Source organism: Tympanuchus pallidicinctus, unplaced genomic scaffold, assembly GCF_026119805.1.
Source record: "Tympanuchus pallidicinctus isolate F22 unplaced genomic scaffold, pur_lepc_1.0 scaffold60, whole genome shotgun sequence".
Taxonomy (NCBI): Eukaryota; Metazoa; Chordata; class Aves; order Galliformes; family Phasianidae; genus Tympanuchus; species Tympanuchus pallidicinctus.
Window position 1 is genome coordinate 282,873 of NW_026294781.1, and position 25,644 is coordinate 308,516.

The window sequence follows — 25,644 nt, forward strand, 5'->3', positions numbered from 1 at the left end:
ATGCCCCCCGATGCCAAGCCCACGTGGAACGAAGTGCTCTTCTTCCCCCTGCGGGTGAGGCGCCCCCCGCTGGCTCTCCTCTAAACCCCTCATTTAAAATCCCCGATTGAATCCTCTATTTCTTCCCCCTCCCCAATTTTGTCCCCCCAGCTGCCCCCGCTCTGTGACGCCATCGAGCTGGCCATCCTTAGCGGGTAATTGGGGCATCCCTCAATTTGGGGGTCCCCCGGTGTTGCCCCCAGCCCTCACCCCTTGCCCTCAGGTCCAAGGTGCTGGGCACAGCCATGCTCCACCTCTCCCACATCTCCTCCGCCGGTGCTGAGCTTGAAGGTGAGTCTGGTCCCACCTTTGGGGGAGGGGGGGTCCCAGCTTGCAGCCCCTCCCTTCCTGAACCCCATGGTTTGCTTTAGGAGGGGTCCCAGGTTTCTTACCCTGCTTTGGGCCCAGCTTCCTCCCCTTCTATGGTCCACGGAGAGATGCTGCTGATGTGCCCAGCGTGAGTGCAAGAGGTGACAGCACGGAGCGTCGCCTGCATTCAGGGGGGACGCAGCCCCCCAGCACCCCCCCCTCTATGTTACAGGACACCATGGTGGCATACAGGGGCCGGGTGCTGCTGGAGCTCAGCACCCACACAGGGGACTCCGATGGGCGCCAGCAGGACGCCATCGCCCCCGAGGACATCACCCGCGTGCAGGTGGGGACACAGTGACGCGTGGTCGCTTTTTATCCCAGGGTAGGGGGGGATTATTTGGGTTTTTTGGGGGCATTTTCTCTTCTTGCAGCGCCTTCTGCCCCGCCGCCACCGCCTGGGGCTCTGCGCAGTGTTCTACTCTGCCACCATGCTGCCCCCCGCATCCGAACCTTTGCGCTTCGAGCTCAGCATCGGCAACCACGGGGACACCGGGGACACCTCGTGCCGCCCCGCTGCCTCCGCCACACCGCAAGGCCACCCCCTCTTTGATGGTGAGCAAAGCAGGGGACACCCCCTGTCCCCTTGGGGACACCGTGAGGTGCTCATCCCGCTGTGCGTGCAGGGAACCGCTACTGCTACATGCCTTGGCATGACAGCAAGCCGGTGGTGGCCGTCACCTCCAGCTGGGAGGACGCTGGGCAGCGGTGGGACGGGCAGAACCTGATGCACAGTGTGGGCGAGAGGCTGGTGAGCAGGCAGGGGTGGGGGGAGGCGTGGAGGTGGGGACGTGGGGACGTGGGGACAAATGGATGTGGGGATATGGGGACGTGGGGACGTGGGGCACAGGGGGTGAGGACATGGATATGGGGACATGGGGATGTGGGAATGCAGGGACATGGGACAAATGGATGTGGGGATATGGGGACATGGGGCACAAGGGATGGAGACATGGGAATATGGGAATGCAGGGACATGGGACAAATGGATGTGGGGATATGGGGACGTGGGGACATGGGGCACAAGGGATGGAGACATGGGAATATGGGAATGCAGGGATAAGGGGACAAATGGATGTGGGGACATGGGGACATGGGGACATGGGGCACAAGGGATGGAGACATGGGAATATGGGAATGCAGGGACAAGGGGACAAATGGATGTGGAGATATGGGGACGTGGGGACATGGGGCACAGGGGGGTGGGGATGGGGATGTGGGGACACAGAGACATGGGGGTACATGGGTCTGGGGATGTGGGGACATGGGGCACAAGGGATGGGGACATGTGGATGTGGGGACATGGGGACGTGGGGAGACATGGATGTGAGAACATGGGGACAAATGGTGACATGGGGCACAAGGGGTGGGGACATAAGGATGTAGGAATGCAGGGACATGGGGACAGATGGATGTGGGGACATGGGGACGTGGTGACATGGGGCACAAGGGGTTGGGGACATGTGAATGTGGGGACACAGAGACATGGGGACACATGGGTGTGGGGATACTGGGACATGGGGATGTGGGGCACAAGGGATAGGGACATGTGAATGTGGGCATGCAGGGACATGGGGACAAATGGATGCAGGGATATGGTGGCATGGGACACAAGGGGTGGGGACATGTGGATGTAGGAATACAGGGACATGGGGACAAATGGATGTGGAGATATGGGGACATGGGGCGCAAGGGATGGGGACACGTGGGTTGTGGGGACATGGGGACATGTGGTGCAAGGGATGGGGACACGTGGATTGTGGGGACATGAGGACATGGGACACAAGGGGTGGGGGCATGTGGATGTAGGAATACAGGGACATGGGGACAAATGGATGTGGAAATATGGGGACATGGGGCGCAAGGGATGGGGACATGTGGATGTGGAGACATGGGGACATGGGGAGACATGGATGTGAGAACATGGGGACACGAGGACATGGGGCACAAGGGGTGGGGACACGAGGATGTGGGAATGCAGGGACATGGGGACAAATGGATGTGGAGATATGGGGACATGGGGCACAAGGGATGGGGACACATGGATTGTGGGGACATTGGGACATGGGGTGCAAGGGATGGGGACATGTGGATTGTGGGGACATGAGGACATGGGGCGCAAGGGATGGGGACACGTGGATTGTGGGGACATGAGGACATGGGGTGCAAGGGATGGGGACACGTGGATTGTGGGGACATGGGGACATGGGGAAACATGGATGTGAGAACATGGAGACATGGGGACATGGGGCACAAGGGGTGGGGACACGAGGATGTGGGAATGCAGGGACATGGGGACAGATGGATGTGGAGACATGGGGATGGAACGCATGGATGTGGGGACACACGGATGTGGGCACGCAGGGACATGGGGACAACGGGACGGGGACACATGGAAGGGTTTGGATTAAAAAGGACCTTAAAGTTGGGCCGTAACGATGCCCAGATGGATGTGGGGATGCAAGCATACATGGACAGGGGAAAGTGGTGACCCCTACAGACGTGGGGACACGGGGATGTGGGGATGGGGGACGTGGGGACACACGGGCATGGGGATGGGTGGCAGGGATGAGCAGTGGGTGGGGGCTGGTCAACGGTGAGGTTCCACAGGAGGGAAATGTGGCGATGCTGCGGAACGCGAAGCCGGACGCCCTTGGGGACGTTGGCAGGAAGCTGCTGCGTGAGCTGGCGCGGGACTGCAGGTCAGCAGGGGGAGGGGGGGCTGTGGATGCTTTAATCATTGACCCCAATGCTGGAAGTGGGGTGGGGAAGGGAGCCCAGCACCAGGGAGGATGCAGTGGGGCGTTCCGAGGAAAACATGGGGCACTGGAGGGAAAAACAGTGGGGGTAAATGGGAGATTTCAGGGGGAAACTGGGCGTTTTGTGGGGGGTAATGCAGGATTTGGGGTGAAAGTTGGGCACAAACAGGAGAAAACGGGGAATCTGTGGGGGAAATAGAGCATTTATGGGGGAGGAAATGGGGCAATTGAGGAGAAAAGTGGAGCTTGGGGGGAAAAAATGGGTGTTTTGGGGGGGATGGGACATCAGAGGGAAAAAATTCCCCTAATTTTAGGGGAAAAAATGAGCATTTGAGGGCCAGTGGAGCGTTTTGCAGGGAAATTGGGCGTTTTAGGAGGAAAATCGGTGTTTCTGGGGGGGTAATGTGGCATTTGGGGTGAAAAATTGGTGTAATGGGGGGGAATCGGGTGTTTTTTGGGGGGTGGGAGTATTTTAGAGGGGAGTGGGGGGCAATTCTGGGGAGATACGGGGCGTTTGGAGGCCAAAGTGAGGTTGTGAGAGCTATTGGGGGTCAGGGGTGGTTGGGCTGGAGGATCTCGGAGGTCTTTTCCTACCTTGGTGATTCCATGATTCTACGAGATGGGGGCATTGCTGAGGGTTGGTTTGGATGGCAGTTGTGCATTTTTTGGGGGGAGGGGAGGACGGAGGGCATTTCTGAGGTGGAAATGGATGCTTGAAATCCTGGATGTGGCGCTCAGGGACACGACTGAGCGGAGGGCCGTTAATGAGGGCAGCAGGGTTGGGGCATGGTTGGACTCGATCTTTGAGGTCTTTGCTGACCTGAGTAATTGTAGGATTCTATGGGTATTTTATGAGAATCGGGCGTATCTTGAGAGAAAATGGGATGATCTGTAGGAAAACAAGGCTCTTTTTCAAGGGAAACAGGGCGTTTTGTGGAGGATCTGGGGACCGGGATGCAATTATGGTGTCATCTGGGAGGAAACGAGGGGCGTTTTGGGGTGAAAATTAAACATTGTGGGGGCAAGCCAGGCGGGTGAGCATCCCCAAATCCTCTCCCCAGGGCTGCCCTGCCTGTGCTGCAGGCCCAGCGGCCCCGGACGCGGCTGGACGTGGAGCTGCGCGCCGCCCGCCTGCAGCTCCTGCAGCTCCTCGCCTCGGCTGCCGCCGCCGGGCCTCCGCGCCGGGCCTGGGCCGAGCTGCTCCCCGAGGCCGAGGCCTGGCTGGGCCGAGTGGCCGCCCTGCAGGCTGAGGTGTGCAGAAAGCCCCGTTTTGAGGGGGTTTTGTGGTTTGGTTTCTTTTTGGCTCTTGATGTCACAGAATCACACACAGAATCACAGAATGGCCAGGGCTGGAGGGACCTCGAGGATCGCGGAGCTCCAACCCCCTGCTGCACGCAGGGCCACCAACCTCCACATTCAGCAGCAGCCCGGGCTGCCCAGGGCCCCATCCGACCTGGCCTCCAACCCCTCCAGGGATGGACGGGGCATCGCAGCCTCTCTGGCAGCTGTTCAGCCCCTCCCCGCTCTCACTGCACACAACTTCCCCTGACATCCGACCTCCAGCTGCCCTCCCTCCATCCAAACCGTTTCCCTCGTCCTGCTGCCATCTCCCCTTGCACACAGCTGACTCCCCTCCTGCCCGCAGGCTCCCTTCAGGCACTGCAGGCTGCACTGAGGTCACCCCGCAGCTTCTTTTCTCCATGCTGAACGAGCCCAGCTCCCTCAGCCCGTCTTCGTGGTGGAGGTGCTGCAGCCCCTGCTCATCTCTGCGGCTCCTCTGCCCCCTCTCCAGCAGCTCCCCGTCCTTCCTGTCCTGGGGGCTCCAGCCCTGGACGCAGTGCTGCAGATGGGGCCTCACAGGAGCAGAGCAGAGGGGGACGATCGCCTCCTGTCCCTGCTGCCCCCGCTCTGCTGACGGAGCCCAGGCTCCCGTTTGGTGCCCAGCTGCAATCACACACTGCTGGCTCGCGTTCAGCTTTGCATCCCTCAGGACCCCCGGCTCCGTCCCTGCAGGGCTGCTCTCAAGCACCGCTCCTTCCAATCTGTGCACATACCTGCAGTTCCTCCAGCCCACATCCAAAACCTTGCGCTGTGCTGTGTTGAACCTCATCAGGTTCACCCACACCCACCTTCCAAGCCCGCTGAGGTCCCTCTGAATGGCATCCCTTCCTTCCACACGGGTGTCCCCCCTCCACCTTGTCCTGCTCTGTCCCAGCCTCAGGCCGGTGTTCCCGACGTGTTGCTGTGGCTGCGGAGCGGTGCCCGCTGCCTGGCCTGTGCCCGCATCCCCGCACACCGCCTCGCCTGCTCAGCCCTCAGCCCCGCAGCCTGCGGGCGGCTCTGCGGACGGACGCACACCCTGATGCTGGAGGTAAGGCAGCAAGCGGCCCCTGGACCCCTCATGGCCCCTCAGCGCTTCTTCTACCTCCCCATTTCCCAAAAAATCCAGTCCCTTCCCCTCCGTGTCCCCTCCAAATCTCCTCCATATCCCTTCTACTTTCCTTCGGTGTCCCATCTGTATCCGCCCCATAGCCCCCTCTGCAACCTCTCCATATCCCCGCCACATCCCCTATGTGTTCCATCTATGTCACCTCTGTATCCTCCCCGCAGTCCCTTCATGTCCCCTCCGTGTCCTCTCCCCCTGTATGCCCATTCACCATTCAAACCACGTCACCTCCATCTCCCCTCTCTATGCTCTTCTCATTCTCTCCCTTGTCCCCTCCGTGTCACTCCCATGTCAACTCCATATCCCCTCCACTTTCCTCTCCGTGGTTCCTCTATGTCCCATTTATGCCACCTCCATGTCCCCCCCGTGTCCTCTCTAAGCCTACTCCATATCTCCTCCACTTTCCTTCAATGTCTTGTGTCCCTCCATAGTCCCCTCTACAACCTCTCCATATCCCTTCCATGTCCCATCCGTGTCCCATCTATGTCACCTCTCCATCCCTTCCAAGTCCCATCCATGTCCCCTCCATGTCCCATCTGTGCCACCTCCATGTCCTTTCCCTTCATGTCCCCTCCATCTCCTCTCCCCCTGTATATCCATTTAACATTCAAACCATGTCCCCTCCATGTCCCCTCCCCATGCTCTTCGCATCCTCTCCCAGTCCTCTCCATATCTTTTCCATGTCCCCTCTGTGTCAGCCCCATGTCAACTCCATGTCATCTCCGTGTTCTCTACATGTCCCATTTATGTCACCTCCATGACCCCATCATACCCAACCCCTCTCTATCTCCAAGTCCTCTCTGTATCCCGTCTAATTCACTTCCATGTCCCTTCAGCGCCCCACCTGTGACATCTCCACATCCTCTCCACATTTCCCCCATGTCTTCACATGTCCCATCTACGTCACTTCCCTGTCCTTTCCACGTTCATTCCACGTCCCTTCTATATCTTCACCCCGTCCCTTCCATGTCCCCTGTGTCCCCTCCATTTTCCCTCAACATTTCCCCATCTCACCTCTTCCTCTATACCTTCCCATGTCCCCTCTGTATCCCTACCCTCCATGTCCCCTTTGTGCCACACTCATGTCCCCCCACGATGTCCCCAGGTCCCGGGACACCTCCATGCCCAGCTCCGTGTCCGGCTGTGGCTGGGGCGTGTGGCTGAGAGCCAGGAGCTGCCGCGTTACTTGGAGGGCGCCCTGCACGTCTATGCTGAGACAGTGAGTGCTGAGCAGGGGACAGCGAGGTGACACCGGGACAAAGTGACATCGTGACATGGTGACATGGTGACATGGTGACGCCATGATGTGGTGATGAGGTGATATGGTGACATGGTGACACCGTAACGTAGTGACACAGTGACATGGTGGCATGGTGGCATGGTGACGTGGTGACACTGTGACATTGTGACACCATGACATGGTGACATGATACCAGGGTGACACAATGACATGGTGACTCCATAATGTGGCGATGAGGTGATATGGTGACGTGGTGACACCATGATGTAGTGACACAGTGACGTGGTGACGCCATGATGTGGCGATGAGGTGATATGGTGACGTGGTGACACCATGATGTAGTGACACAGTGACGTGGTGACGCCATGATGTGGCGATGAGGTGATATGGTGACGTGGTGACACCACGAGGTAGTGACACTGTGACATGATGACGTGGTGATATGGTGATGCAGTGACACAGTGACATGGTGACACTGAGACATAGTGACACCATGACATGGTGACGTGGTGACACTGTGACAAGGTGGTGAGGTGACATGGTGACCATGACAACACCTTGACGCAGTGACACAGTGACGTGATGACATGATGATGTGGTGACACGGTGACACTGTGACATGATGGCATAGTGACACAGTGACATGGGGACACGATGACATTGTGATGTAGTGACATGGTGATGCTGTGACATGGTAACATGGTGATGTGGTGACATTGTGACATGATGATATGGTGACACTGTGATGCTGTGACATGATGACATGGTGACATTGAGACGTGCCACCACGACATGGCGATATGGTGACACAGTGATGCTGTGCCATGACAACATGATGACATGTTGTAACGTGACATCGTAACATGGTGATGCTGTGACATGGTGACATGGTGACATAGAGACGTGGTGCCACCACGACATGGCAATGTGCTGACACAGTGATGCTGTGCCATGACAACATGATGACATCGTAACATGGTGATGCTGTGACATGGTGACATGGTGACATGGTGACATGGTGACGCCGTGACGCGTTGATATAGTGACACAGCAGTGCTGTGACAGGACAGCATGGTGACATGATAACACGATGGGGTGATGAGGTGACGTGGCGACGCCGTGACGCAGTGACACGGTGACATGGTGACATGGTGACACAGCGGCGCCCCATTCCTACAGTATGAGAACCAGACGAAGATCCTGGGCAAATGGAGCAGGCAGGCGCTCCCAGCTCGCCCCAGCTTCTCCGACGTGGCCGGCAGAGTGGCGCTGCCCCGCGAGCGCATCCGACCCCCCCGGGGCTGGTGCTGGGATGGGCCCTGGGCTGTGGAACCGCCGCGGAGGTGAGAGCCCAAGGGACACCCCTCCCCGTGCGTGGGGACAGCGAGGTGATGGCAGCTGCTCCCGTCCTCAGGCTGCTGCCGGAGCCCGAGGCTGGCATGGACGAGGTGTTGGAGGAGGTCTATGAGAACCAGAGCCGGCGGCGCGGCGGGGAATGGGGACCTGCTGCTGTGCCCAGCACTGATGTGGTGAGAAGGGGTGGCACAGGGGGCAGTTGAGTGGCACAGACGCCCCAGAGCTCAGCTGCTGCCTGCTGCAGGCCGGCGCGGCGGTGCCCCCCAAGGAGGAGGTGGCGTGTCCCCAAGGCTGGCACGTCACCGATGACTGGCGGGTGGAGGTGACAGGGGCCGTGGATGAGGCTGGTGAGCGATGTCCCCGTGTGGGTGTGCTGGGTTGGGGGGGTGGCAGAGGTGACAACGACAACGTGGGTGATGCAGGATGGGAATATGGGGTGAGCGTGGCGGCCGGAGACCCCTCACCTGCGTGGCACCCCAAAGAGGAGATGTATCACACACAGCGACGGCGGCGATGGCTGCGCACCCGGCAAAGGGACAGCAGTGCCCAGGAACAGGACACCGATGTGGTGGTGGGAATGGGGTGGCACATATGGGGCTGGTGGGGTGGCAAGGAAAAGGGTGATAGGATGGGGGGGGTAAGGGTGGGGTGGCAGGAACAGGGTGGGAGATACGAGGATGGAAGGGGACGGGGTGGTGGATGTGAGGGTGGTAGGGAGGGGGTGGCAAAAATGGAGTGGTGAGGTTGGGGGTGACAAGGATGGGGTGGCGGGGTGAGCAGAGTGGAGTGGCGCAGGTGGGGTGGCAAGGAAGGGGGTGACAGGATGGGGTTGAACAGGATGGGGTGGCTGGAAGGGGGTAGCAGGGGTGGAATGGCAAGGATGGGGGTGGGTGACAAGGATGGGGTGGCAGGGACGGGTGTTTGGCCACCAGCCCCCTGCTCTGTGCATCCTTCTCTCCCCACACCGCCACCTTTGTGCCACCCATCCCCACAGCACAGCCCCGAGGCTCCGGATAAAGCATGGGAGTACGCATCCCTGTGGGGCGGCCGCTTCCATCTGCAGCGTCAAGCGGGTGATGCGTGCCGGCGGCGCTGCTGGCGTCGGCACATGGTGCCAGAGCTGCCCTCATCTGTGGCTGCCATCTTCCTCCTCGAGGGCACAGCGGTACGGATGGGGATGGATGGAGGGATGAGAGGGATGGGGGTGAAGGGAGGGACAGAGGGATGGAGGGAGGGATGGAAAGGGATGGAGGGACAGGGGGATGGATGGAGGAATGGATGTAAGGAGAAAGAAATAGGGATAAAGGAATGGGAAGGACAGAGGGATGGAGGGAGGGATGGAAAGGGATGGAGGGACAGGGGGATGGATGGAGGAATGGATGTAAGGAGAAAGAAATAGGGATAAAGGAATGGGAAGGACAGAGGGATGGAGGGAAGGAGTGACGAAGGGATGGAGGGGCAGAGGGATGCAGGGATTCAAGGATAGAGGGATGTAAGGACAGAGGGATGGATGCAGGGATGAATGGACAGAGGATTGGATGGATGCAAGGGCAGGCAGGGAGGGAGGGAGAGATGGATGCAGGGGTGGGATGGAGGGATGGACAGAAGAATGCCAAGAGGGAGGAACAGAGAGAGGCATGCAGAGGTGTGGGGATGCAGGGACAGTGGGACACAGGCACAGCAGGATGGAGGGACATGAGGACAGTGGGACAAGGGGGCCGGGTTGACTGCCCTACCCCACATCCTAACTTGTAGGATGCAGAGGAAATGCCAGAGAGCAAGCAGATGGCAGCAACACCCAAAGGCCGGGGACACCCCCAGCACCCCACGCCTGTCATCCTCTGCACCTTCGAGCGTGAGCCACAGGACACTGGGGGAGGATTCTGGGGGTCCAGGGGTCCCCAATGCTAACACTAACCCAGAGCCTCCTGACATCCCTCCCTCCTTCCACAGGACCCAGCTCCTTCCAGCTGCGCTGTTACCTCTTCCAAGCACTGGAGCTGAAGCCCCGCGGCACCAAGACCACAGCAGGTGGGACCCCCCCCCCCCAGCACCCTGACCCCCTCCAGCAGCACCCTTGGGTGCTGACAGTGGGCGCTGCTCCCACAGACCCCGTTGCCCACGTCTCCTTCGTGCACGTCAGCCAGAGCACCCGCGTGCTGCCCGGCACCCTGGACCCGGTTTGGGATCAGTCGCTGCTCTTCCATCGGGTGCAGCTCCATGGGGACCCACGTGGGCTGCGGGATGAGCCCCCAGCTGTGGTGGTGGAGGTGTTTGATCAGGATGGAGGGGTACATTGGGGACACCCAGGGGTGGGGAGCACCTATAGGCAGTGGGCAGCCATGGGTGGGGGCATCCGCGCCCTGTCGCTGCCTCGTAGGGTGCTGGGAGCTTCCTCGGGAGAAGCGTGTGCACCCCAAAAGTGTGGCTGGATGTGGGGCACCGGAAGCCCCCCCGGCTGCAGAGATACCCACTGCAGGGGCCGGGGGGGCCGGCCGGGGAACTGCTGGCTGCCTTTGAGCTGCTGCACGAGGCTGAGGTGAGAGGTGGGCAGCAGGGGGTGGGGTGGGGGCTCCCAGAGTCTGTCCCCAGCATTCACACCCCTGTCACCCCAATAGGACGGGGCGATGGCGCGGCTCAGCACCCCGCCATGGAGACAGGGCACCTTCGGCATCCCCCCAGGCATCCGGCCGGTCCTGCGGCTGATGGCATTGGAGGTGATGCTGGGTGGCAGGGAGGAGAAGGGGGGGGGAGATGAGGTTTGGGGCAGGGAGGGGATGAGGACATGGATGAGGAAAGGGGTGGGGAGCGGGATGAGAAGAGGATGGGGACATGAACAGTAAGATGGGATGGGATGAAATAGGACAAAATGGGAAGGAAGGGGACAGGATTGGGTGGGATGGGATGCGATGGAAAAGGGAGGGATGGGATGCGATGGGATGCGATGGGATGGGATGGGATGGGATGGGACAAGATATGATGGGATAGGACAAGATGGGGACAGGGAGGCTGGGGACAAGGATGTGGACAAAGACAGGACAGCAATGAGGACAGGAATGGGAACAGGGACAGCAATGGAGATGGGCTGGGGATTGAGTTGGGCACAGGAATGGCGCAGAGATGGAGAATGGGATGAAGATGGGAAGGGGACAAGGGTGGGGATGGAGACCGGGAGGCAACAAAGACAGCAATGAAGAAGATGGAAATGGAGATGAAAAGGACAGGGATGCAGGAAAGGATGGAGATGGGTGAGGGACAGGGCTGAACGGATGTGGGCCCTGCAGGTGCTGGCGTGGGGGCTGCGGGGGCTCCGTGGCCGCTGCCTGCTGCCCGTGCGCGCCCCCAGCCTGGAGGTGCAGTGTGGGGGGCACGTCCTGCGCATCCCCCCCATCACCGACCTCGCCACCAACCCCAATTTCCCCATCAACGCCTTCCTGCTGACGCTGGTGAGCACACGGGGACGGGGAGCAGAGCCCACCCGTGGGTGCTGGCAGCCCGGGGTGACGGCGTGGCTTGGTCCCAGCACCTACCAGTGGAGGAGGAGTACGTGCCCCCGATCCGGCTGCGGGTTTTGGACACGCAGGGCTTTGGGTTCCGGCCCCACGTGGGCCAGGCGTGCGTGCAGGACCTGGTGAGGTTCCGCCGTGAGCCCGATGGAGAGGAGCAGCTGCCCCAGCCTCGTGTCCCTGTGTCGGGTTCTGACCCCGGTACAACCCTGTCCCACCCCCCCCTCCCCCTGCCCCATCTCTGCCCATCCATGCCCTCTCCCTGGGACCCTCTACTGCATCCCTGTCCCTCCCCCATCCCTCAGATATCCCTGTTCCATCTCTATCCCTACCACCATCCCGTTCCTATTCCTACCGCCATCCCTGTCCATCCCTTTTCTGTCCCTCTTATCCTCCTACCTCCTCCCTGCCCTGTCCCTGACTCCAGTTCCTCCTTGCCCCATCCCTGTCCCATCCCATCCATCCCTGCTTCATCCCTTTCTCATCCCTGTCCCATCCCTGTCCCATCCATGCCCCCTCCCTGTCCCACCCCTTCCCCCCTGCTGTCCCATCCCCGTCCTTCTGCAGGACGCTCACTTTGTGTCCCCCCCACACACAGCTGCTGCCTGGGGCAGGATTGCTCAGGTGAGCCCCCCCCGTGTCCCCAAAACCTGTCCCCACCCCAACAGCCCAGGCTGTGCCGTGGGGTCCCCCCGCCTCCTGTTCCCAAATGCCCCCCCCCACTCCCAACAGATGCTGCCCAAGGTGGCCGCTGAGAAGGGGGCTGCAGACCAGGTGGGCAAAGGGATTGGGGGCCACCAGGGGCCACCAGAGGCATCCTGCCTCACCCTGCTGCCCACCAGGACACGGAGAGGGAGGAGGAGGATGAGGAAGAAGGCGACTGGTGGAGCAAATTTTACATGGCCATGGGAGACAAGGCAAAGAGCCACGGGAGGACACACAGGGACAGCCTGAAGGTGAGGGGAACAGCGTGACATGGGCAGGGGATGGGGATGGGGTAGGAAGGACAGAGGTGGGGATGGGGGTGGGAATAGGGTGGGACTGGGACAGGGCTGGGGTGGTGGTAGGAACAAAGATGGGGATGGAGGCGGGGATGGTTGGTGATAAGGATACGGGGATAAAGAGGGGAACATGGTCAGGGATGGAAACCGGGGGAGAAACAGGATGGGGATGAAGGTTATGGATGGAAAGTGATGAAGAAGTGGTTGAGATGAGGATGGGGCAGAGATGAGAACTGCGGTGAATACAGGATGAGGACAAGGACGGGGACAAGGCTGGGGATGGGGGGGTGAAGACGAGACGAGGACAAGGACAGGAATGGGACAGGAATGAAGATGATTGGGGACAGGGACAGTGATGGGATGGGAACAGCCACGAAGAAGGGGACTGGAAGAGGAGAAACAGCACAGCAGGGATGGGGACAAGGCAGCCCCGCTGTGCCGCAGGTGTACGGCTGCGAGCTGGAGGCGGTGCCCAAATTCGAGGGGCTGCAGGATTTCTGCCAGACCTTCCCCCTCTACCAGCCGGGGGGGCAGCAGGGGGACGACCCCATGCCTGTGGGCGAGTTCAAGGTGAGACCCCCGTGCCCACAGGGACCCCAGACCCAGGATGGGGGGAACTCGGGGTGCACGGCCATGCTGTCCCCCTCTCCCAGGGGCTGTTCTGTCTCTACCCCCTACCCGAGGACCCCGGGGTGCCCCCGCCGCCCCGCCGCTTCCAGGAGCTGCCCCCCAGCCAACCCCAGCAGTGCCTGGTGCGCGTCTACGTCGTCCGTGCCTTCGACCTGTCCCCCCGTGACCGCAATGGGATGGTAAGGCCACCGCCGCGTCCCCCACCCCGTGTGTCACCGTCTGTCACCCTGACGGCCCCCTCCCTGCTGCCAGTGTGACCCCTACGTTCGTGTCTCGCTGGGAGCAAAGACACTGGGCAAGCGTGACCACTATGTGCCCAACACCGTGGAGCCAGTTTTTGGCAGGTAGGGCCACCGTGGGTGGCTTGGTGGCACTGCCACTCCTGGCTGGCACAGAGCAGAGGTGCCCAGGAGGGCTGTAGGGGCTCTGTGCTGGGGGATCCCCACCCCCCATGCCACCACATCCCTAATTTGCCTTCAGGTCTCTGTGCCAGCAGTTCTCTGTTAGTGTGTCCCTATTCCTCGTGCTGGAGGGACCCTGCAGCACCACTTCCCCCTCCCTCATGCCAGCAGGTCCCCATGCCACCAGCTCCCCATTCCCCATGCAGGTGTGCCCCTATAACACCGCATCATCATGGCAGCAGGTCCCCATTCCTCGTGACAGCAGGTCCCCATGCCAGCGTGATCCCATTCCCTATGCCACTAAGTCCCCATGCCACCAGCTCCCCATTCCTTGTGACAGCAGATCCGTAACACCAAGCCCCCACGCTACCAGGGTCCCATTCCCCATGTCACCAAGTCCCCATTCTCCACACCAGCAGGTCCCCGTGCCATCAAGTCCCCATTCCTCTTGCCAGTAGGTCCCATAACACCAAGTCCCTTTGCCACTGAGTTCCCACTCCCCATTGCCACCAAGTCTCCGTGCCACCAGCTCCCCAGTCTCCATGATAGCAGGTCCCTTAACACAAAGTCCCCGTGGCACCAGGATCCCATTCCCTCTGCCACCAGCTCCCCATTCCTCACAATAGGGCTCATAGCCAAGTTCCCATGCCACCGAGACCCCATTCCCCATGGCAGTTGGCCCCCTAAAACCAAGTCCCCATGGCACCACACCGGCTCCTTGTTCCCCATCATAGTAAGTCCAACAAAAATGAGTCCCTGTGCCACCGAGCTCCCATCCCCCACGCCACCAAGTCCCCATTCCTTATGATAGCAGGTCTCATAACACCAAGTCCCAATGCCACCAAGGTCCCCATGCCACCAGCTCCCCCTTCCCCATGGCAGTAGGTCCCATAACGCCCATTCCCCACACCACCAGCTCCCTATGCCCCCCTGTCCCCACGCCAGCACATCCCACACCTGTCAGCCCCTTCCCCGGTGCCAGCAGGTCCCCATGCCCACCGGTGCTCGTCCCCACGTGGGCTCACCTCAGGGCTGACCCCACTGCCAGGATGTTCGAGGTGATGGGCACCGTCCCGTTGGAGAAGGACCTGAGGGTCTCACTGCTGGACCACGACCTGCTGCCACCCGACCAGGAGATTGGAAGCACCACCATCGACCTGGAGAACCGGCTGCTGTCCCGATTCCGTGCCCACTGTGGGCTGCCCCGTCTGTACCACATGTGGGTGACCCCCGGAATGGGGAGGGGGCTCTGGGATTGGGGGTAGGGATGTGGGGAGGGGGTGGGTATGGAGGGATGAGGGCAAGGGAGGTGAGGAGGGCACAGCGGCATGGGGACAAGGAGGATATGGGGGGTACAGGGGTATGGGGACAAAGAGATGGGGACACAGACATGGGGAGGGCATGGAGGCAATGGGGACAAGGGGATGGGGGGCATCGGGGGACAGGGGGGCAGGGAGGTGGGCACAAAGGTGCGGGGACAAGATGGGGGGGGCACAGGGACATGGGGACACGGAGTTGAAGAGGGCATAGGGATGAAGGAAGGTGGGGAAAAAGAGTTGTGGAGGGCACAGGGGATGAAGTGGGTACATGGGATAGTGACAGGACTGGGAACAGGAAACGGGGACAGAGTGGGCAGGGATTTGGGGACGATGGGGTGGGATGGGACAGCAGCAGGGATGGAGATTGGTTGGGACCAAGGGGATGGGCAGAGGGAACTGGGAACAGGGAGGTGGGGCAGGGTTGGCATAGGGGGCATGGGGAGCTGGGAAGGGCACGAGGGGATGGGCACAGGGGAGCTGGGGATGGGGTGTGGGACGGGGTTGGCACAGGGTTGGCACAGAGGACACGGGGAGCTGGGAAGGGCACATGGGGACGGGCATGGGGAGCTGGGGATGACACAAAGGGGAAGACGAGGGGATTGGGTGGGCACGGGGCTACGGGGTGGGCGTGAAGGGATGAACACCACAGCCCTCAGCCCCACACTGCCCACAGGGATGGCCCTGGGCGCTGGCGGGACCAGCTGAGCCCCAGCCGGGCACTGGAGCACCTGGCTCACACCCGGGGGCTGCAGGCACCCGAATTCAGCGCCGATGGAACCGCCGTCATCTTTGGGGGCTCCACCTTCCTGCTGAGCCATTTTGGTGGGTTGGGGTCTGGGGGGTGATGGGGGGGGTGGTGGGGTCCCTCCGGTGGTCCGTCCAGAGGGTTTGGCATTGCAGAGAGTGGACCCCCCACATATCGTCACCCCGGGGCACCCCGGGAGCGCCTGGCCCTGCATGTGCTGCATGCATGGAACCTCGTCCCCGAGCATCTGGAGACCAGGACGCTGTACAACAGCGCCCAGCCTGGGCTGGAGCAGGTGGGGATGGGGCGGTGGGGGCAAAGAAATGTCAGGGGGTGATGGGAAAAGAGGAGTGGTGGGGATAGGGGAAGCTGGAGAGGTGCTGGGACTGGGGGTGGTGGGGACAAAGCTGAGGGTGGTGGAAACCTTGGGCATGGAGGGAATGCAGTGGGGCGAGAGGGAGGGATGCTGGTTTGGGGGCAGTGGGGACCCTGGGGTGACAGGGACAGCCCAGCAGGGAGGGGTGCTGGTTTGGGGGCAGTGGGGACCCTGGGGTGACAGGGACAGCCCAGCAGGGAGGGATGCTGGTTTGGGGGCAGTTGGGACACTGGGGTGACAGGGACAGCCCAGCAGGGAGGGATGCTGGTTTGGGGGCAGTTGGGACACTGGGGTGACAGGGACAGCCCAGCAGGGAGGGATGCTGGTTTGGTGGCAGTGGGGACCCTGGGGTGACAGGGACAGCCCAGCAGGGAGGGGTGCTGGTTTGGGGGCAGTGGGGACCCTGGGGTGACAGGGACAGCCCAGCAGGGAGGGATGCTGGTTTGGGGGCAGTTGGGACACTGGGGTGACAGGGACAGCCCAGCAGGGAGGGATGCTGGTTTGGGGGCAGTTGGGACACTGGGGTGACAGGGACAGCCCAGCAGGGAGGGATGCTGGTTTGGGGGCAGTGGGGACCCTGGGGTGACAGGGACAGCCCAGCAGGGAGGGATGCTGGTTTGGGGGCAGTTGGGACTCCATACCATAAAGCGATGCCTGGGGATGATGGGAACAGGGGGTGGTGGGTTGGGGGGGGGTCCTAACGCAGTGGGCACAAGGTGGGATGCTGGGGGTGGGTGACGGGGAGCTCACAAGGGGACAAGCGGCAGCACATCCACCCCACGGCACAGGGCAAGGTGCAGATGTGGGTGGACATCTTCCCCGCCAGCCTCGGCCCCCCTGGGCCCCCCGTGGACATCACTCCCCGCAAACCGCAGAGGTGAGAGCTCTCCACGGGACAGGGATGTCCCCGGGGGGAGGCGGGGGGGTGACACAACCCCCCTCCCCAGCTATGAGCTGCGCTGTGTGGTGTGGAACACCCGCGATGTGGAGCCAGGGGACATCAGCGCAGCAGGGCAGAGGATGAGCGATATCTACGTCACCGGGTGAGCGCGGGGCCAGCGCTGCGTCCCAAAGGCCGTGGGGACAAAGTGAGGGGGCCGTGAGGACAGCTGTTCCTCCCCCCCCCCACGGCGTGCAGCTGGCTGGATGGGCTGGAGGAGCAGAAGCAGAGGACGGACGTGCATTACCGGGCGCTGCAGGGCGACGGCAGCTTCCACTGGCGCTTCGTCTTCCCCTTCCAGTACCTGGCAGCCGAGCAGCGCTGCGTGCTGCCCCGCAAGGTGCCGTGCCCCGTGGGGAGGGGGGGGAGAAACGAGGTTTCGGGAGCCGAGCGTGACCCCCTTCTCCTCCCCTCGCACCGTGCAGGAGCATTTCTGGAGCCTGGATGAGACGGTGCTGAAGGTGCCCCCGAAGCTCATCCTCCAAGTGTGGGACAACGACAAGTTTTCGGCCGATGATTTTTTGGGTGAGGGTCCCTCTGCCCACCCGAGGAGGGGCACAGAGGGACACCCAGGGCTGACGGCTCTCCCTGCAGGTATCCTGGAGCTGGAGCTCACCCGGCTGCCCCGTCCAGCCCAGCGGCCGCAGGACTGCACCCTAAAGCCACGTCTGAGCCCCTGGCCCTGGGGGAAGGCTCGGGGACCCCCCCGTTTCTCTCTGTTCCGACAGAAGCTGGCGCGGGGTTGGTGGCCCTGCGTGGTGCACGAGGGTGGCACGCAGCGCATGGCGGTACGGCGGGGAAGGGGAGGGCAGTGGGATTTGTGGGGGGGGGGGGGGGGGGGAGGAGAGAGGGCAGGGAAACTCATCCCGCTCCATATCCACCCGCTGCTCCTCCTGTAGGGCAAGCTGGAGCTGAGCCTGGAGCTGCTCGACGAGAAAGAAGCAGAAGAGAGACCGGCGGGGAAAGGCCGGGAGGAGCCCAACGCGTACCCACCCCTGCAGCCCCCCGTGTGAGCCTCGCAGATCCCGAAGGGCGCAGAGGGGGAGGCAGGGGTTGGGGTGACGCGGCTCCTCGTCCACCAGGCGCCCCGACTCGTCCTTCCTGTGGCTGCTGGCCCCAATGCGCGCCCTGCGCTACGCCGTCTGGCGGCGGCACCGATGCCGCATCACCGCGACCGCGGCGCTGCTGCTGCTGCTCCTTCTGCTCCTCAACTTCATCTACTCCGCCCCGGTGAGCGCAAAGGGCCCCCAAAACCCCGTCCTGCTGCTCACGGAGCCCTGCTGAGCCCCCCTCCCCCCGTTCCTCCCCCCTCAGGGTTACTTGGCCATGAAGCTGGTGAACCCGCTGCGCCTCTTCGGTGCTGGGAGCAAACACTGAGCATCCGCAGCATCAGAGGACGGAGCACCGAGGGGGCGCAGCCCCGTCCCCTCCTTAATAAAATCAGAACTGAGACGGGCGAGGCAGAGCGGGTCTGCGAGCAGAGCGCCAGGAGGAGCTCAGCACAAGGAGCGCAGCGCTGCCACACACACACCGACATTTATTCCAAGACACGTTACAGCTGGGAAGAGGTGCACACGTTTCACTCCTGGCTCTCAGGCAAAACAGAGGCAAAACATCACAGAGTAGCCCCCCTTCCAGGCCCCACAGCGGCTCTTCGGGCACTTTAACAAGCTTCCATCCACCCCAGTACAAGCATCCTGCCCACAAGGCACCGTTCCCCACACGCTGGGACCCATCCTGGGTCAAAAACAGCTCCCAGCCCTGCCTGCAGCACCCATGAGCAGAGCGCTGCCACCTGGACGTGCTCAGAGCTCAGGGACGCACCGAGCTGCCGTCCCTGTGGGCACCCCGTGCCATCGGCCCCCAAATCCACGAGAGCAGCTGCAGGAGCCCAGTGCAGACCCCGGGGCGACGCTGCTTCTTCCCATGAGAGAAACACAGCGAGGAGTCACTGACAGAAGCAGTCACTGAGGTAGGAATAAACCAGGACTCCCTGGAAGGCAGCGAGGGCTGCGGCTCTGAGAGGCCCCCGTGGTTCAGCTGCTGCTGCTGGGAGCCACGAGCCGGCAAAGCAACGACATGCAGGCGGTGTTGGAGGTGTGTGGAGGCACAGAATGCCAGAGAGGGACAGAGCCGGGCCCCAGGGCAGCAGCAAACAGGGACTGAGAAGGGAGAGTGTGGTATCGAACCCTGCCTGGAGCGGGGAAGCAGTCAGCGTGTCCTCAGAACACCCAGCACCGGGGGTTAATGGATGGAGGGGCTGCACAGAGGTTTGAGGGGCGAAGAAAAAGCAGGAGGGTCTCTAAAGAAGGTCTGAGGTGGGTGACGGGAGCAGCCTGAGCAGGAGAACAGCTTGGCAAAGCCCTCCTGGAAACGAAACCGCTGCAAAGGGGTTGTGGCAGGAACCCGGCGAGGAAAGCAGGGCTGGGACTTCACAGCCAAAGCGGTGACCGCCGCGGATGTGCGATGGCAGAGCCAGCCCAGCGCCGCCACCGCGCTGCGAGCCACCTCCAGCAGCTCCCAGAGCCCAGCTCCAGCTCCCAGCAGGGGACAGCAGCTTCATCCCCAGCACAACGCGGGTCCCCTCTGGCACCGGGGGAGTCCAGGAGCCCAGTGACAAACAGCAGCCGTCCCCACCGTGGTTCCTGGGGACACCGGGGGCGCTGCCACGAGGCAGCCTGTCTCACTGCAGCTTCAGTAGAAATGCTTCCGGCTCTGCTCCTGCCACTTGTTGTACACGATGACTCCGATTACGATGGCGAAGACGACGGCCACGAGGGAGAAGAAGACAATTAAGAAGAGAGCCAGGCCGCTCATGGGCTCCAGCGGTGCCTCCACTGCAGGGGAGAGGAAGAGCCGTGAGGCCTCGGTTGCTGCGCAGCAGCTCATCGCCATCCTCCCGACCGAAGCGGCACGATTCCTAACAGAGCTCAGCTGCTTCCCTGCTGAGACGCCACAATTCGTGCTCCTCCACCCCCCGCTTACTTCCTGGCAGCTTGAGGTTGTCCACCACAGGCAGGTAAACCTCCTTGTCCCGCCGCTCCTCCTCCGGCGTCCGCTCCACCGTCAGCTGGTACAGCTTCAGAGAGATGATGTCGTGGTTGTCTGCGAGCAGAGCAGATGAACCCTGAGGCGTCACCCACCAAAACGGCCCCAGCCAGGGATGCCAACGCCACTGGTGGCACCGTGGGACGTCGTCGCTCAGCCAACGGCCCCGGGATGCCAGCTGTCCCCTCCCAGCAGAACTCACCTCCTCAGGGCTCTGAGCTCTTCCAAAACCTCCAACGGGAACCTTTAAGCTACTTAAACCAACAAACAGCCCGGACCGAGCCACGGTCTGACTCAAAAGCATTCACGCTCCCCCATTGCAAAAGCAGAGTGTTAGAATCAGCCTCACATGACCCTATTTCCTCTGCTTGTGACCGGGGTGTTATTAGTGGGACAACGCGACTGCTCCAGGCCAGCCTGCCAGCTCCCAGGGCATTAGGCAGAGATCTGAGGAAGAAAAGGAACTTTTGTTGGAGCCAACACCGGGCCCAGACACCAGCCAGTGCACTTTCATAGGGCGTAACTCAAAATCAGGCTTAAAACCTGCCCGGAGAGACAGAGCTGGGTAACTCCGGGCCTCACAGCACCCCAAGCAGCACTGCAAGAGAAGGGGTGAGCAGAGAAAGGCAAAGGGCTTCAGCTCCTGCAAAGCACCGCTTCCATCAGCCCACACTGCACCCTTCCCCAGCACCACTGCCCTGCAGTTAGGAAACGCAAAGAGCAGACTCCAGCTGCTCTGACAGCACAGCCAGCACCTCTGTTCTCACAGCGTTTTAACAGCAGTGTTTTAACCCCCAGAAGCAGGACAGCAATGACCTCAGCACTGCCCTCAGGCTCTGCCCACATCACAGATGAGATTTTCGGCTCTCGCTCTGTTCTGCTCCTCCTGAGGCACACAACTTGGGGACCAACCCTGCCGAGCAGCTGCTGTTTGGCAGGAGGTGCTGGCTGAGCTCTGCCCATTCACTGCCCGGACGTCACCTCATCTGATGGCAGAGGGAGCTCAAAGCTGCCTATGGAGCTGCACAGCACACCCAGACCGGGATCCGAGCTTCCCAAGATGAAAAACAAAGTTCCCTCAAGCAGGAGGAGATCCTCAGGCGCTCTGGAAGCCCCTCCACGCCTCAGCTGCACCTCCAGACACCCAAAGCCGCACAAGAGCTGCTCAGGGCCCACGCAGCAGTACCTGAGAGGTCTCCGGTGACAGAGGAGGTCCCAAAGTAGTACCCACGGGGCAGGCGCACGCCAGGCACGTCGATGCAGTCCCTCCACTCCTGCTTACCATCGATATCTATCAGCACCTGCAAACAAAGAGGTTCTGGTAGCACCAGGCGCCAGCACGGCTGCCCGAAAGCCCCCCAGCAAGCAGCAACTCACCGTCAGCCTCCTCTTGACGTAGCGGATGACCAGGAAGGTGTCGTGGTTGAGGTTGCGCACCATGGCTGTGCAGCCCCCCAGCTCCGTGGGTCTGCCGTCCCTGTCGTGGTCGTAGGTGAGGGAGCCGTTGTTCACCATGGCGGAGATGTAGGGGAAAACACGCTGCGGGGACAAGGGCCAAACTCAGCTCCCAGCTCTGCCCCGGCATCGCGGCGCGACCGCGGGGTCTGGAAATGCTGGATTTCGGGTGGTCCCAGCTGGAAGCAGGAGCTGGGATCACTGCGGGTCCTTTCCCCACTCGGGGTATTCTGTGATTCTGTGGCTTCCTACTGACCCCGGGTTCCTTCAGCCCAGCTACGCTTCCCCAAAAGCTCCATCCCTGGTCATCCCCTCGCCTTGGCTACCACACGTGTAGGACAGAAGAGGAAGTTCTCATGCTTGCTCCCTGCTCACACAGGGGAGCCTGCAGCTCCATTGAGGGAATTCCCTTACCGAGAGGACAAAGTATCACCAAGCAGCTCGGAAATGGGGATGTCAGCAAGAGCAAGTACCTGATTTCCTGGGCTGTACCTCCTCTTCTGAGCCTGCGAGTCCAGTATCGCAAAGCAAGAAAGAGCACAGAAGCAAAATGGTCACAGACCAGAGTTTAGCAACTCGAAATTGCAACCTGGGAATCTTCTGTGTGCAGCTCAGCGAGGGCAAAAGGCAGAGGGGGGGTTCAGCTGCTGGGGCTCTCAGGCAGGATGCAGCTGGCGGGCTGGAGAAGCACAGCCACAGCCCTGCACATCCGCGGGACCAACACGGCACCGATCCCTGCACGGTGCCAGGAGCACCACAGCCTTCGGTCAGAGCACACCAAGGCACGGCTACGAGCACAAAGTCCACCCAGGGCCAGAGCAGGCTGCTAGCAATGTTTGCTCGTTGTTTATTCAGCAGCTGCAAGGTCAGGGCGCATCGCAGCGGTGCCCCCTGCATCCTCTGGGGGCTGCAGAGAGGAACCAGGGCAGCCCTGGGGGTACGGGGAGAGCAGTGAGGTTGTGGGGGTAAAACAGCGCCTGTTCACCAGGAGAAGCCGCAGTTACAAAAAGGCGAATCGTTTCACAAGTGACAACAAAGCAGCACCAGGATGGGGGAGGTCAGGTTTTAACCGCCTCACGACCCCAACCAACACCAAAAGAGCCCCAGGCAAAAAGCAGCCCCAGCAGGCAGAGCAGCAGAGCGCAGGCACGCTGTGCCCCCTCCAAAAGCAGCCCCAGCACGCAGCCAGCTGGGGGGGCTGCCGGGCTGCTGCTCTGCTCGAGCTCCATGAAGTCCACGTTTGCTTCCTGCTTGCCTGCAGCCTTCCAAAAGCTCAGCAGCTCACCACGCAGCGGTGGTGACCCATTTGTTTTCTCCTACCCTGCTTTTTCTGGGTGAAGGTGACAACAAATCTGCTCACAGACTGCCTCACTACAAAGAAACCGACCACGCGGGGAGGAGAAGGAGGCAAGGCAAGCTGAGTAATCCCTGCTGGCAGCCAGCCGGCCTCCAATTTCAGATCCAAAAAGCTCACACCTCGCTGGCTGCAAGTTGAGCTCGGTGCTGAGCTGCCCACACTGCAGCCAGCAGGGCGCACATCAACCCCAGCTCACCTCCTGCTGCTTCTCCTCGTTGGGGTAGGTGTCCACAAACACCCCCAGGCCCAGGAAGTTATCCTTGCTTCCAAAGACGGGCCCTGGGGGGAAAGGACAGACAGTAAGAAGGACAGAAAAGAGACAGAGGCCCTGCAGTTCCTCCGAGTGATCCAACGGAGTGCACAGAGCCTCTCAGGCCACCGCGTGCCCCAAAGAGGTGAACCAACAGCCCTCCCTGCAGGCACAGCCTTCCTCCAGCACGGTTTACCTTGCTGCATGCGGTCCTTGGTGTACCAGATGGCAAAGCCGTCACCGTTCAGGTTCTTCTTGCCTTGCCCGTGGATTTTGAAGTGCACCTGCATCTCCCAGTCACGGAGGTAACACGGCTGGGAGGAGGAACAACCCCTCAATCCCAAAATCTCTCCTTTGGAACCCATTTCTCCACCCCCAGCCCAAGCTCACACACCTCAAGCCTCCCCAGCACACCCCACGCTCCTCAACACCACTCAAGACATCATTTTTTCCCCTAAAACCTCACATCCCAGTGCCACCCCCATCCCAACTTTCCAGCTCCAAACCCATTTGCATGACCTCCCACCCATCCCAGATCCCTGCGCTCCAAAACCTCTCCCTCTGAACCTATTTCTCTACCCCCTCCCCTTAAGTGCAGACACCCCACATCCCTGACCCCTCCCCTACATTCCCCCCCCCCCCCATCTGAATCCATTTCTCCAGTCCCATTTTATTGTCCCCCACATCCCCCTCCACTCTAAAATCTCTCCATCTGACCCCCCTTCCCCTCCTCCTGCCCTCTCCTGTCAAATGCAGCTGCCCCACAACCCTGACCCCCTCCTACTCTGAAGTCACAGAATGGCCAAGGTTGGAAGGGACCTCAAGGATTGCAGAGCTCCAACCCCCCGCCGCACGCAGGGCCACCAACCTCCACATTCAACAGCAGCCCAGGCTGCCCAGGGCCCCATCCAACCTGGCCTCCAACCCCTCCAGGGATGGACGGGGCATCGCAGCCTCTCTGGCAGCTGTTCAGCCCCTCCCCGCTCTCACTGCACACAACTTCCCCTGACATCCGACCTCCAGCTGCCCCCCCTAAGTCTCTCAACCTGAACCCGTTTCTCCCCCCTGCTATCCCCTAAGTTGGGTACCAGTCAGAGGATTCCCTATAACCCCAAACCTCTCCATCTGAACCCAGCCCCCTTTACTCCCCCTACTATTCCCACCCCCTTCTCCATACACCCCTCCCCCCCACTCCAAAATCTCTTCTTCTGAACCCATTCCTCTTCCTCCTGCTCCCCCCACATCCCCACCACCTTCCCTACATCCCACAACCTCCAAACCCCTTTTTTACCCCATTTCTCCACGCCGGCCCCCTCCGAACTCCCCACTCCACCCCCCAAACCCCCACACCCCGGCTCTCACCACACGGTTCCACACGGCTCCCCACTTGCTCTGCACGTCGGGCGTGAGTCGGATGTACTGCGCCATCACCATGGCGTTGCCCTGCAGCTCCCACAGCCCCGCGCTGGCAGAACCCACTCCTGTCGGGTCCACACCACCGGTCGGTACCGGGCCTCGAGGCCCCGACCCCGGCCTGCCCTCCACCCCCGCTCCCCCCCCTCACCCTGGTACGGTTTGGACAGCGAATGCTCCCGTTTCAGATGCTCTTCCATCTGTTCGGCCCGCGGCCCGCCCAGCCCCACCGCCACAACCAGCAGCGCCAGCCCGGCCCGCCACCGGCCCGCCGCCATCTTGCCTCCTCCTCCTGCCAGCCCCCCACGTCCATTGGTCAGCTCTCTCGGCCCGCCTCCCAGCCCCGCGCGTCCATTGGTCAGCTCTCTGGGCCCGCCTCCCAGTCCCGCAGGCTCATTGGTCTGCTCGCTCCGCCCACCGCGCGATGCCGAAGGATGGCTGGCTGCACGGCGTGGCTGTCAGATGGGGGGGAGAGGATAATGCGCGCAGGGGGTGATGGGGCTTGAACTAAAGGACACTTCCGGGATAGAGGTGCGGCTAGATCCCAGCGCGGGCCTGGCGCTTCCTGAGTGTTTCAGTTTTCCCAGCGTTCTAGGTCCTGCCTACGGGTCCTAAGGAGCCTTTTGAATCCTGTCCGTGTGTCATACTGACCTCAAGAGTCCAACCCCGGCGGGTTATGTACTCCCCTCAAGGTCTTGCCCTTAGGTTCTAGTGCCCCCAAGGAGCCTGGGTCCTGCAGCACAGGTCCCAGTGCCCGCCTCCAAGGTCCTGCCCCCACCCTGAATCCTGTCCCTTAGGGCTTAGTACTCTTCCTCTCACTACGTGAGGCAGGTATTATAGATCCTAGTGATCTCACCGCCGCTTTTTGTCCCTCAAACTTAGTTCGCGTCGCAGGTCATACTGCCCTCCGTCTCCATACCCCGCCCTCCACTCGAGCCTTATGCTCCACATCCAAAGCCCTGCCGCATAGTCCCCACCCGGGCACCCAATGCCC

The 25,644-nt window shown here is 61.4% G+C and overlaps 2 protein-coding genes across 5 annotated transcripts; one reads left to right on the top strand and one right to left on the bottom strand.

Moving 5' to 3' along the window:
• On the top strand, positions 1–18,504 carry FER1L5 (fer-1 like family member 5). Its single transcript, XM_052664990.1, has 39 exons — positions 1–54; positions 151–194; positions 263–330; positions 411–496; positions 581–694; positions 783–963; positions 1,035–1,159; positions 3,019–3,110; positions 4,229–4,418; positions 5,383–5,538; positions 6,719–6,832; positions 8,033–8,196; positions 8,268–8,382; positions 8,454–8,645; positions 9,204–9,374; positions 9,965–10,064; positions 10,163–10,240; positions 10,319–10,500; positions 10,590–10,789; positions 10,851–10,926; positions 11,494–11,655; positions 11,733–11,916; positions 12,314–12,339; positions 12,448–12,489; positions 12,579–12,671; positions 13,161–13,286; positions 13,370–13,525; positions 13,599–13,690; positions 14,796–14,966; positions 15,740–15,888; positions 15,967–16,106; positions 16,976–17,064; positions 17,135–17,230; positions 17,326–17,467; positions 17,553–17,652; positions 17,722–17,915; positions 18,027–18,136; positions 18,210–18,357; positions 18,442–18,504. The coding sequence occupies exons 1-39, from the start codon at positions 1–3 to the stop codon at positions 18,502–18,504; spliced, it is 4,785 nt and encodes a 1,594-aa protein (XP_052520950.1).
• Positions 18,463–24,944, bottom strand: LMAN2L (lectin, mannose binding 2 like). Of its 4 annotated transcripts, none has more exons than XM_052664992.1 (9): positions 24,802–24,944; positions 24,600–24,718; positions 23,434–23,551; positions 23,184–23,266; positions 22,104–22,136; positions 21,553–21,714; positions 21,362–21,476; positions 20,113–20,232; positions 18,463–19,964 (listed from the first exon to the last, which is right to left on the bottom strand). In XM_052664992.1, the coding sequence occupies exons 1-9, from the start codon at positions 24,926–24,928 to the stop codon at positions 19,822–19,824; spliced, it is 1,020 nt and encodes a 339-aa protein (XP_052520952.1). In that variant the 5' UTR covers positions 24,929–24,944; the 3' UTR covers positions 18,463–19,821. The 4 variants fall into 4 exon arrangements, 3 of the variants coding, with proteins under 3 accessions (XP_052520952.1, XP_052520954.1, XP_052520955.1); XR_008202025.1 differs by lacking the exon at positions 18,463–19,964 and adding an exon at positions 20,378–20,622 and having other exon boundaries at positions 20,137–20,232; XM_052664994.1 differs by lacking the exon at positions 22,104–22,136.
• Between the last annotated feature and the right edge of the window lie 700 nt (positions 24,945–25,644).